At 48.0% G+C, this 13,248-nt stretch overlaps 1 protein-coding gene across 2 annotated transcripts in view; it reads right to left on the bottom strand.

Annotated features, from left to right (window-relative positions):
- Window positions 1-2,599: 2,599 nt before the first annotated feature.
- The window catches only part of LOC115082181 (deoxyribose-phosphate aldolase-like), a 47,302-nt gene continuing 36,653 nt past the window's right edge, over window positions 2,600-13,248 (bottom strand). For both annotated transcript variants that reach the window (XM_029586435.1, XM_029586436.1), the window contains 2 exons: window positions 11,824-11,973; window positions 2,600-3,249 (listed from right to left, as the gene is read on the bottom strand). In XM_029586435.1, coding sequence (XP_029442295.1) covers window positions 3,193-3,249; window positions 11,824-11,973 — 207 coding nt within the window. In that variant the 3' untranslated portion in view covers window positions 2,600-3,192. The remainder of the gene's footprint in view (window positions 3,250-11,823; window positions 11,974-13,248) is intronic.

The raw sequence follows: 13,248 nt of genomic DNA, 5'->3' as shown, positions 1-13,248 counted from the left end.
TCCAGACTCTTACATCTCACGGTCCTCGACAATGGAGTTTTATTTCTTTTGATCCATGTTGATGCCTCTTCTGGGCATCCTCTCCCTTCCTGGCTGCAAACTTCTAGACCCGGATAAAGTTACTTGGGAACCTTTAGGACAGGTATTCTTCTGACAAGACCCACCTGAAGAGCAGCGCTCACTGCCTATAACTTAACCCTGCTCCCAGAAAGCCTCATCGCTGCCTCTTTTTATGCAGCTACATTTTGTGACAAAATCTAGCTCACATTTCCAGTTTTGTGCAGGGAACTCTAGACTTCACCCGGACAACGCCCGATGGCAGGACGGTTCTTGGTCTCTCTCTGGAGAGGAGCTCCAGACTCCTGCTGGAGTTTTCCGCTGCAGCTTACATCGTTAGTCAACAAGGCACATTAAAGGAAACACCAAACTGTTAGTAACTTCCATCTGTATTTTTAAAACCAGGAAGAGGGTGAATAGCATTAGAATTAGCATGGACTGGGCTGGCCCAGCCCTTTGGCCATGTGAAAGGCTCAGGTTTGACATGGGAACCCAGCCTCTACTTTCTGGGCTGTGGTGAGGGTGGCGCAGGCATCGCACGGCAGCCAGATTCAGCACGCACACGTACCAGGCTCTGGGGGGGGGGGGGGGGGGCGTAATAAAACGTGAAAAATCCCAGGGAGTAGCGAATGAAGATTATTGCAACGTAATCCAGAAGAAGACGGTTTTGACTGCAGCAAAAGGGAACCGCTGGGCTAGGAAACAGAAGTAACAACATTGTTTAACCTTTGTGATTTTATGAGCCTGAACCGAGTTTTGCATTCCCTACGGGGAAGACGTTTCTCCACCCACGCGGCCCTGCGTGACTCACATTCACGGCCACCGCCACCAGGGCCATCTTCGTGTTCGGAGGAAGATGCTGATTGCTCTAGAGCCACAGCCTCCATGGCTACTTCCAATGCGCTGACCTTACAGATAGTTTTCCAAGAGGAACTGCCCGGGTGCTTCCTTGGGCGAACGACGCGCACCCACGCTAACGACCCAGGCACCATGCAGGTGGTTGAATGAGGGGTGAAGCCGCACACCGACTCCCCTGACCTAAACCCGCCCTGGCAATGCCTTTTTTTTTTTCTTAAAACCCTGCTGAAACTGCACACGGGCTTTTAGCCAGATAGGAGGGCAATTCTCAGACTCATGTACCTGAATAAATGTCTTTGAAAATTGCCTTCACGGAGTGTAACGAGACAGTGCCCGGAGCTGCCACGTCTCCATCTTCAGAAGGAGAACGTCTCCGTGTCTTGCCAAATTTATTTCGTAATGAACTCAAAAACTATTGTGCTCCTTAGGCTTATAAATCCTCTCTATTTAAATCTACAACTAACTAACCCCCATGTTAGAGGAACCTGTCATTCACACTTTCTTGATGTAAACAATCTGAAAAATATTGGTTCAGTGTAAGAGCACATTGTTTTCTGATACAATACCCCACAAATATTTTGGAGATTGCTTACATCAAGAAAGTGTGAATGACAGGTTCCTCTAACATTGTGGTTAGTTAGTTGAAGATTGCCAAATTTATTACATTTCCCATTTTACCCCTCTCAAAATATTCCCTGATTGATGTTTTCCTTTTCTCTTCTTTCTTCTAAATTTTAATGGTGGTCTTGTGTGACCCTCTGCACCCATGATCATCTGGGCCAGCCCCTTTTCACTGCCTCTGAGAGGTGCCACGTGCTGCTGCTGCTACCCATGGACCAGCCCCTTTTCACTGCCTCTGAGAGGTGCCACGTGCTGCTGCTGCTACCCATGGACCAGCCCCTTTTCACTGCCTCTGAGAGGTGCCACGTGCTGCCGCTGCCACCCCTGGGCCAGCCCCTTTTCACTGCCTCTGAGAGGTGCCACGTGCTGCTGCTGCTACCCATGGACCAGCCCCTTTTCACTGCCTCTGAGAGGTGCCACGTGCTGCTGCTGCTACCCATGGACCCGCCCCTTTTCACTGCCTCTGAGAGGTGCCACGTGCTGCCGCTGCCACCCCTGGGCCAGCCCCTTTTCACTGCCTCTGAGAGGTGCCACGTGCTGCTGCTGCCACCCCTGGGACAGCCCCTTTTCACTGCCTCTGAGAGGTGCCACGTGCTGCTCCTGCTACCGCTGGGACAGCCCCTTTTCACTGCCTCTGCAAGACACCACGTGCTGCTGCCGCTGCCTCCCCCTGGGCCAGCCCCTTTTCACTGCCTCTGAGAGGTGCCACGTGCTGCCGCTGCCACCGCTGCTGTCTTATTACCATTGCCTCCATCATAGAGAATACCACACAGAGATGAAGATGAATTTTACGCCGCTGAGATTTTTTTTTTTTTTTAGCATTTGTTCTATATGAAAACATTACTAAATTATGTTTTTAAGCTACTTTCAATGAAATCTCATTTTCAGAGCATGAACTGAACATTATGGATTGTAACCAAGAATCCTGTTCTATCACAAACAAATGAGAGGACGCCGAATACCTTTCCAGACATTGAAAGATATAATTTAGATTTTGACAAGTAAAGCAACGCCACCTTCATGCTGATTTCTTCACCACAGCTCTGAAATATCATAGCCGAGATGACAATTGGAAATGCATTTTTATTTGCTGTCATGTTTTAGTCTGAGTGGTGGAGCTTTCCAGGGTCAACAGCAGCTTCCAATTTTTGGAACAGGCTGATCCAGGCCTGGTTTTACAACCATGCACGCAATGGGGCTAAGCCAGGATTGAGTCAGCCTTTCCTGGAAAAACGGGGCAAGCTAATAACCCCAGGGTTTGCTAACTGGCTATGAGCATAGGACGCAGTCATTACTGCACACATTTACAGCACAGGATGCGCCCATTCCATGACAGGCAACCTTCTGCTGTACTTTACTACACCAATAAAATGTTACAGCTACAGCGTTTTACTTTAAAAAAAAACCAGATTTATTACAGTAATTCTGGAGGCATCCATCTTCTGACATTCCCCATCTTAGGAAAGGCATCGTAGTCCATGTTTCAGCCTCACCCAGCTTCACGCTGTGCTCCTCTCTCTCTCTTATTTTGAGAAGAGTGCCTCTCTTACAAATAGTAATAGTAATTGTAGATCTTTTTTGCCTCTTTCCAGAAAGACGACAGGCTGTAGCTGGCTTCTTGCCACTCTTCCGTGCTTCCGTTGGATCTTGGGTTTTTCACGCCATAGGTAGGTCATGGTGAGCTGCATATCTCCCAGTCACGTGATGATAAAGCTGGAAGAAAAGAAGGCTTTGTGTATTAAAGTTTATTCCACCTTAAAACTGCGTGGCTTAAGCTTCCTTAGTAACGCTGGTTCCTGCTGTGGAACTGCCACGCTACAACACTTTCCAGATTTGAAAGTTGCACAGTCACATAAGAAGAAGAGGCCTGCGAGGTCGGAAACTTCACAAACATCACATCTTTTGATTGTCCTTTAACAGATGTCACAACCCTCAAAAGTTGGATTTGAAAGCAGCGATGTGAGTTAGTGATCAAGTCCCCACTGGACAGGAGTTCCTAACCAGCACTACACAGCATTACTGGCTGTCAAGCTTTCAGTCACCATGAAGTCCATAAGAAATTGCCATGCTGGGTCAGAACAAGGGTCCATCAAGCCCAGCATCCTGTTTCCAACAGAGGCCAAACCTGGCCACAAGAACCTGGCAATTACCCAAACACTAAGAAGATCCCATGCTACTGATGCCATTATTAGCAGTGGCTATTCCCTAAGTAAACTTGATAAATAGCCATTAATGGACTTCTCCTCCAAGAACTTATCCAATCCTTTTTTGAACCCAGCTACACTAACTGCACTAACCACATCCTCTGGCAACAAATTCCAGAGCTTTATTGTGTGTTGAGTGAAAAAGAACTTTCTCCGATTAGTCTTAAATGTGCTACTTGCTAACTTCATGGAATGCCCCCTAGTCCTTCTATTATTTGAAAGTGTAAATAACCGAGTCACATCTACTCGTTCAAGACTTCTCATGATCTTAAAGACCTCTATCATATCCCCCCCTCAGCCGTCTCTTCTCCAAGCTGAACAGCCCTAACCTCTTCAGTCTTTCCTCATAGGGGAGCTGTTCCATCCCCTTTATCATTTTGGTTGCCCTTCTCTGTACCTTCTCCATCGCAACTATATCGTTTTTGAGATGCGGCGACCAGAATTGTACACAGTATTCAAGGTGCGGTCTCACCATGGAGCAATACAGAGGCATTATGACATTTTCCGTTTTATTCACCATTCCCTTCCTAATAATTCCTAACATTCTGTTTGCTTTTTTGACTGCTGCAGCACACTGAGCCGACGATTTTAAAGTATTATCCACTATGATGCCTAGATCTCTTTCCTGGGTGGTAGCTCCTAATATGGAACCCAACATTGTGTAACTACAGCAAGGGTTATTTTTCCCTATATGCATCACCTTGCACTTGTCCACATTAAATTTCATCTGCCATTTGGATGCCCAATCTTCCAGTCTCATAAGGTCCTCCTGTAATGTATCACAGTCTGCTTGTGATTTAACTACTCTGAACAATTTTGTATCATCCACAAATTTGATAACCTCACTCATCGTATTCCTTTCCAGATCATTTATAAATATATTAAAAAGCACCAGTCCAAGTACAGATCCCTGAGGCACTCCACTGTTTACCCTTTTCCACTGAGAAAATTGACCATTTAATCCTACTCTCTGTTTCCTGTCTTTTAACCAGTTTGTAATCCACAAAAGGACATCGCCTCCTATCCCATGAATTTTTCTCCAATGAGCTCTCCAGAATAAAGCATTCAAAAGAAATGTGATTTTATTTTAAACAATATATATTGGGGGGGGGGGGGGGGAGGGTGTTATTTGTTGACTAAGAAGGTCAGGTTCTGAAGCAAGTGTGGTTTTCAGCTGAGTCCCAGAGACAAAGGGGAACAAAGTGACTTGCCCGAGGAGGAGGAGGAGGAGGGTGTCAGGGGCAGAGAAGCGTCTTAGACTCAGGTTGCAGCTCCTCTCCTGAATTGTTCACTGATGTTCTAAGCACTAAAAACACTCATGATCCTAAGGTTACTTTTTGAGACCTTTCATGTAAGGCTTCAGTGCCACCCCTAACACCCGTTCAGGGTAACCCTATGGCCACTCGGAGGGTCCTGCCCAGGTCCCCCTGCACCTGCACAACATCTCTTACACTGGCAACCTCCTGCCTGCCTCTGGGCAACTTCCCCGCCCGCAATCTATGTCCTGGTGGTTTCTAGGGACACTCAGACCCCTCACCACCAAGGGTCACACCACAGACCAAATACACAGACAATACCGGGATCGATAGTCAGTCCAAGAGAGGCAGAGCTAACAAACTAATAAGTTTATTAAGAAAAAGTAAGAACAGTGCACGGATGGAAGATTTAAACTACAAACAGAAACAGGTAAAACAACAAGGATTAAACAGTAGAAACTAGCTAAACGCTTTTCACTACTTGGTTAGTGCCTGGGGAGGTCAGGAAAAAGGCTGAACAGGTCCTCAGCACAGAGCTCTGATCCCTCTGTACTCCCGGGCAAGACTGGAGAGTTTCAGAACCCTCAGGGCAAGTTCTCTGTCTCCAGGGCCAATCAGGGCACACAATACTAACGGCTTTATGGCCAATGGCACTGCAGGGTGTTTCAGTGTTGCGTGCACTCAGGGCTGCTGGGATGTGTATGCTGATCAAGCCACCTTCCAAAGCCTCTGTTTGAACGACAGTGCAGAGGTCAAACACCACCTGCAGACAGGAAATGAGCTCGCTGGGGGAAAAGGGTCACAGGCAGAACAATAAACCACAGAGCATGCAAAACCTCTGTTTCACCACAGGGCCTATACAATAAAACCTGTGCTAAAAATCTTAACGAGTGAGACGGTAAAAATGTAATGTGGAAGGGAAACAGCACTTAAGATGGAATCCACGTTTCACCAGCTGCACGTTCGGAGCAATTTAGAACAAAGTCCGCAGAGACTTTCTACTCTCGGATGTTGCCCCGCCATTCAAATCGAAAGAGCGCGTGTGCTGTCACTTTCACACTTGCCATGGGTGGAGCAGCTGCTCACTCTGCGGACATGTGTTTCATGCAACTGAAAACGCAAGCTGCGCACACTCGTTCCCTCTCCTGACCAAAGTGCACTTATTGTGAGGGCACGCTTTCAGCCCCATTAAAGCCAGGGATTTTCAGATCCCCCTTTATACGGAGAAGTTGCTTCTTACCCACATAAAACTGCCTGTAAGTTTCTGCCACACCAACATGGCCGCAGCTGTAACACACGCCTGGCAACAAAACAAAATCTACCAGGCTCACTAATCACCTCCTGAAATCCTCCCCCCACGCTAACCGGTCCCGCTTTCACTCTACCACAATGTGCAAGGTCCCCTCACACACACACACACACACCTGCCCGGCACCAAGAAAAATGGGCCTCCGAGCCCCGATCCTCCCCCAGCCCTGCTAATCCTGGAAGGCCCCCTCACGGTCTGCCCCGCACGCACGATCTGTTGCGGCTGCACTGCACAGACCGCTCCCCTCTGCACGCACCAAGACCCTTAATGTGCGGGTCCAGCTCTACTGAAGAGGCTCCTTAGCCTCCCTGCACTCGCCAGAATGATGGCTACTGCCTGGAGTCAATACCCTTATTCAATAAACATACACATGCTTACTGTGACTCCAACATCGCTCTAAGCTTCAACAGCAAGAGGTAATGGAAAAAAGGATTTGCACTCACAAAGAGGGGAGTAGCTGGCTTGTTACGGCGGTTACTACCCCAAACCAAATAAGCCTGATACTTCACTTTCAATGCATATACAGCAAAGTTCTCTGCTTCAACGGCAGGGGAGAAGAAAAAAGGGTTCGCACTCACAAAGCGGGGAGTAGCTGGCTTGTTACGGCGGTTACTACCCCAAACCAAATGTGCCTGATACTTCACTTTCCATGCATATCCAGCATGGTTCTCTGCTTCATCGGCATGGGAGAAAGACTGATACATCACGCATTTCCAGCATAGCTCTCTGCTTCAACGGCAGGGGGAAAAAAAAAACAAAAACAAAAAACTGATGCTTCACGCATATCCTGCATAGCTTCAACGACAGGGGTGAAGAAAAAAAGGATTCGCAATCACAAAGCGAGGAGTAGCTGGCTTGTTACGGCGGTTACTACCCCAAACCAAATGTGCCTGATACTTCACTTTCGATGCATATCCAGCATGGCTCTCTGCTTCAACGGCAGGGGAGAAGGCTGATACATCACCCATTTCCAGCATAGCTCTCTGCTTCAACAGCAGGAGAGAAGAAAAACTGATTCTTCACGCATATCCAGCATAGCTCCCTGCTTCAATGGCAGGGGAGAAAAAAAAACCTGATACTTCACGCATATCCAGCATAGCTCCCTGCTTCAACGGCAGGGGAGAAGAAAAACAACCAATAAGGGCTGTATAACATAGTCTGGGTAAAACAAATAAGCATGGGTGTAGCTTGCTTATTGCGGCGGTTACTGCCCCTACTACCCCTAACTAATCAAGCTAGATATTTCACTTGGATGCAGCTCCATCACTGCTCTCTACATTAATGGTGGGGGTGGAAGGGAAATAGAACCAAGAGCTAAGAGAAACAGATAAGTATGAGAGAAAAGATGTGTGAAGCTTGCTGGGCAGACTGGATGGGCCGTTTGGTCTTCTTCTGCCGTCATTTCTGTGTTTCTATGTTTCTATGCACAGCATTCAGGCAGCGCACGCACGAAGGAGTCACCGCTTCCGACAGGCGGCAGGCATCAGGACGGGCATTTAGCAGAACACCACACCGCATCTTCAGAGAGGAAGAGGGAAGAGGAAAATACTGCTCGCGATCTTCAGAGAGTTTAACACGCACAGGCAGCTTCCTTCCCAGGCGCGAGAACTGCCGTGCATTGTTAGAGCGGGCACAATAGAAAGAGAATCGCTTCACTGACTCCGTTGTGAAAAATCTTTTCACAGTTTGTCACAGGTCTGTCTCTTTAGTCAAAATAAGGGTGTTAAAAAGAAAATGATGAGTGCGAAGCTGCAATAATGCTCTCGCTGGGAGCTCACGGTGAATTTTAATCTTTTCAAAAGGATCTTTATGACATATTAATTGTCCCACCTACTGAATTTTCGGCTTCTGACGTGTTTACAAAATCCTGAGTGGAAAACCTGGATTCTCTCGTAACGGGGGCAGGAAAACGCTGGGAACGCAGATGCGAGCGAGGACAAGATGGTGGTTGAATTGGTTTCACCTCTTTCATAAGCCGTGGCAAAACGAACATGTGGTGACTCCAAGACCTCTCTCTCCCTGCCCCCGCTAATTTAGAGGTTTTGGGTAATGACTGAAACACCAGGACCTGCTTGTGCTTTGCCCCCTGCCATCTCTGACTGCACAATGCATGAAGTTAGGGACTCGGGGAGTGAGGGAGGCCCTTCAGCCACGCAAAGTCTACACGGCCTGGATTTTTAATCACATTCCAGGAAATGCCTGAAGCAGACGCAAGGTTTTGGGTAAGACACTCATCTCTAAATATTCATCCGGTCAAATCTCTCTACTTTCTAATCTACAAGGCTTTTCCATTCCTTTTTTTTTGTTGTTTGTTTTTTTAAAGATAAAGCCCAGTCAGCTTTACAGGGGTTTGTGCATCAGTAGGAAAGATTGATCCCGCAGATATGTAACGTAAGTAATCTTTGGATTCTTGGCAACCAAGAGGTTTAGCTGAATAAATTGGATTTGTATTTCAGCTATTAACAGATTTCAAATTTGACTCTTACTTTGATAAGGAAATCAGAGGTTTGGATGCAGTCAGCATCACATGATCTCTGTGATGTAAAAATAACCACTTTTTCAAGTACATTTCAAGCAAAACGCCTGTGAGGGAGCCAGCCGGGCCGCCAGATGACCGAGGGGTATAAGGGTGCTGAAGGAGGTCGGCAAATAGCAGAAGAACAGAATTAATTCTTTGCCTCACTCTTTACTGAGGACGTTGGGGACAGACCCACACCTGAAACATTCTTGGGGGGTGATGATTTTGAGCAAATTAAACAGATCTGTGCGATAAAGGAGGATGTAACAGATCAAACTTGACAAACTAAAGAATAACAAATCACTAGGACCAGATGGCAATCACTTCAGATTCCTCAAAGAACTAAAACAAGAAATTGCAAATCTGTAACCTATCATTTAATATAGCCATGAAGACTGAACACTGGCCAATTAGCACCGTTCTTTAAAAAGGGCTCCAGAAGTGATCCAGGAAATTATAGACCAGTGAGCCTGACGTTGGTGATGGGCAAAATGGTAGAATCTATTCTCAAAAACAAAACATTGGCCCTATAAATAGGCCTGGGTTAATGGGGGAGAGTTGACATGTTTTTAGCAAGGGAAATTCTGGTCTTACAAATCTTTTAGAGTTTTTTTGAAGGTGTAAATGTACATGAAGGTGATCCGGCTGATATTTCAGAAGGCAGAAATAAAGTCCCATATGAGAGACTCCTCAGGAATATAAAAAGTGATGGGATCGGACTCTGAATCCTTCGATTAAAAGGCTGGAAACAGAAGCTAGGCCTAAATAATCTGTTTTCTGAATGGAGAAAGGTTGCAAGGGGAGATTGGGACCTGTGCTATTTAACACACTCATAAATGTTCTAGAAAAGGGAACGACAAGAGGTGAATAAATCTGCAGGTGAAACAAAATTATTCAGCGTTGTCGGAGACAGGATGCTGGGTTGATGGACCTTGGTCTGACCTAGCATTGCACCTCTTATGGCCTTCCAGTGGAGGTGGTGAAGCCAAACACAGTAACAGAATTCAAGCAGCCTCGGATAAGGGCAGAGAGGATCTTTAGTTGTGAAGAAGTGAGGGGAAAGCCAGAGATCAGCTGGGGTCGATAGCACTGCCACACGCCTGACATTGGGCAGATCAGATGAGGTTGTCGGTCCCGATCTGCATGAAGTGGATATAGTTCTACACTAAGGTTCACCCTGTTAGGCCTCCTGGCCCACCTGTAAAATCCTCTTCCCTGCCCAAGCTTCAGGTCACAAATCATCAGCTGACCAGTTCAGCATCACTTCCTTACAGATCCTCTGTATTTGTCCCATGCTACCTGAATTCAGATACTGGTTTGTCTCCACCACCTCCACTGGGAGGCCACTCCATGCATCCACCACCCTCTCTGTACAGAAATATTTCCTAAGATTACTCCTGAGTCTACCCCCCGTCACCCTCATCTCATGACCTCTCATTCCAGAGCCTCCTTTCCATTGTAAAAGACACCTCCTGTGCATGGAAACCTTTGAGATATTTGAATGTCCTCATATCTCCCCTCGCTCACCTTTCCTCCAGGGTGTACAGGTTTAGATCTTTAAGTCTCTCCCCGTCTGCCCAGTTTAGTAGCTCCCTCTGGAGCGACTCCATCCTGTTTATATCCTATGAAGGTGGGGTCTCCAGAACTGTGCTCAGTATTCCCAGTGAGGTCTCACCAGGGACCTGTACAGGGGCAGGGTCACCTCCCTTTCTCTGCTGACCCTTCCTCTCCCTGTGCAGCCGAGCATCTTTCTGGATTTTACCATCACTTTATCCTCCTGTTTGGCCTCCTTAAGATCATCAGATACAATCACCCCAGATCCTGCTCTTCCTTTGTGCTTAGAAGAATTTCACCTCCAATACTGCACCTCTCCCTTGGGTTTCTGTGCATCCTGAATGCATTACTCTGCATTTCTAGCATTAAATCTTAGCTGCCAGACCCTAGACCATTCCTCGAGCTTTGCTGGATCCCTCCTCATGTTCTTCACTCCTTCCTGGCTGTTCACCCTGTTACAGATTTTGGAATCATGGATAAAAAGACAAACCTTCCCAACAATCCTTTCTTTATGTCACTCACAAAAGGTTAACACCTCGCTTAAAGTTTCCAGACTCTTGCAGTTTCTTTTTTTCCATGCCAGCATCTGATGCTTGCGTAGCTGGAGTCATGCAATGCAGCTGAGGGCAGCCCTGTGCCTTTTCGCCTTTCATTAACTTCAAACGTGATGCCCAGCTTCATTTAAAAAAAAAGCAGCAGTTATGTGGTTTCTTGCCTATGTAACTGGGCACCTACCCAGGACACCCTTACAGGAATTCAAAAAATATGATGAAGCTTACGTAGACGGTAGCTGGTTACCTTCCGAGGCTCACGGCCTCATCTTCCCAACACTGCCCTAGGGAGACGGCTTGTGCAGATATCAACAGACAGACAGACAGGTGTAGCTGCCTGCAGACCGTAAGAGAAACTTTTGGTCTAACTGCACATCGCGCTCCCTCAAGCACTGCATTTGTGACTGGTTTTTATCAATTTGTAAGGAATAAATAGGCAACGGGGAAAACCCCCCAGTAAATAAGGTCGTTCGTGCCTACCTTTGTATCCTCAAATCAAATCACCACAACACGTTGCAAACTGCATTCCTCTGTAATCCCAGAATGCCTTTCTACGGGATTTGGGCATTTTAAAATGTTGACATTCTAATTACGAAGGCAAAACCTTAACGGACGCGAGATGGGAACCGTGCAGCGTGTTTAGGAGTGCATTAAATGCGTCACTATTTGGTCTACGAAGGTTATAGAATTTGTGCGTATTTTGACTTGAAAGAAAGTGTTGCAGCCTGGAAAACATTAAAAGCAGGAGCTTCTGTTTAATGCTACTTCTAATCCTTTCTGGAGCAGAGCATTCACTGCACGGGTTTAGTGCAAGAACTCTGCTTTCTGAAGACAGGACCTGTGAGGCTCCCTCTATTACAGAACCTCTTCCAGGCTGAACGCGTTTATAACCAACCTGTCTCTCGATATCTCCCAGCAAGGCGCTGGCTCCCAGGCGAAAGAGCTCCGGCTTCAGCCACTCGCATCCAAGCTCTTCCTTCATCAGCGAGAGCCAGGCCAGAGCCTCCTTTGCACTGCGAATGCCTCCGGCCGGCTTAAATCCAACCTAGAACGACAAAAAAAGGAATAAGGGAACAGAGTCAGCCGTGTTCCTGCTTTCTCCTGGACAGAGGTGTCTCAGACCACGGCGCTGTCCCCGACCATCGTCAGGCTGCTGCGCCGGAGTGCGCATGACGCTGCGGCTGCTTGCAGATTCGTCACCTCACCAGGCCGTCGCTGCAAGCCTTCCATGGGAACACAGGGCTGGCGATCCCTTCGCGGGTCTCACAGGGACCAGCAGGCGGGATGTCACAAGATCCCAACGGAGCCGCTCTGAAAATGCAGCCCGCTGTGACTTGCATTGTGCCTTTGAACCTTTTTTCGGCGGCCGGCTATCAGAGGAGAGGACGACACATCCTCGCCGGACCCGACTCTCAGAGCTCCAGTCTGGTACAGACAATGGGACCCTGCGGAGCCCCTTGGAGGCTGCACTCAAGTCCCCCCTCAGTACCACACTGCCCACCTCCACGGGAGCATCCCTGCTGCCCGTCAGGATGGTCCCGTGGGGGCGTGAAGTCCATCCTCCTCCGCGGTGGCTACGTTCCCACCCTCTCTCAAGACGAAGACTCTAATAGGCACTGAAGTCGGAGCAAAGCTTCGCCGTTCTGCCCCTTCTCCAGCGCGCCCTGATCACACCAGGGACTTTGCCGGCGATACCCTGCCGACATGCAGACGCACAGATAACGGATGGGGGCTCGTCACCGCAACACAGGATCACATTTCCCGGCTCGCCCCCAGTTTCTATACAAGCTTCATGGACGCCTAAAAATAAATATTTGTCAAATCGTCATCATCATAAACACCAGGAGGTCAATATTGAAAGGTCGGGGCTCAGCTGGAGAAACCCTGAGGTTTCACTTTCCAGCCCTGCTGAACGGATAAAAGTTACCGGGATATAAGAGAGGGGGGTTCAGGGGCGGGGGGTTAAATTTAGCCGGGGCACTGCCCGGCCAGGAGACAATAGTCACCCAGGGCAAGTTTCCCGCTGAATATCCCGGTTAGCTTGACCTGCTAGGGTCTGGGGCAGCTAAAGGAGGCCGGCGTCCACGTTTCGCGTCACGCCGGCGCCCACGGGGGCGGTGCTGCTAGAGCTCCTTCACGCTCCTGCACTTTAGAAAGGCCCATGCAAGGCGGGGGCACATTTACGCCTGGGCAGGGTGCGCGCAAAACCTTTCAGAACCGGGAGTCTGCATGGAAACGGGAAACGGGATCGCGCACAGCCCCTGGGGGGGATTTCCAAAAACCCCAGGTGTGCCTACAGGTTTTTCCAAATTCTTCCCTA

The sequence above is a fragment of the Rhinatrema bivittatum genome, unplaced genomic scaffold (assembly GCF_901001135.1).
Source record: "Rhinatrema bivittatum unplaced genomic scaffold, aRhiBiv1.1, whole genome shotgun sequence".
Classification (NCBI taxonomy): domain Eukaryota; kingdom Metazoa; phylum Chordata; class Amphibia; order Gymnophiona; family Rhinatrematidae; genus Rhinatrema; species Rhinatrema bivittatum.
This window is presented reverse-complemented; position numbering and strand designations above follow the sequence as displayed.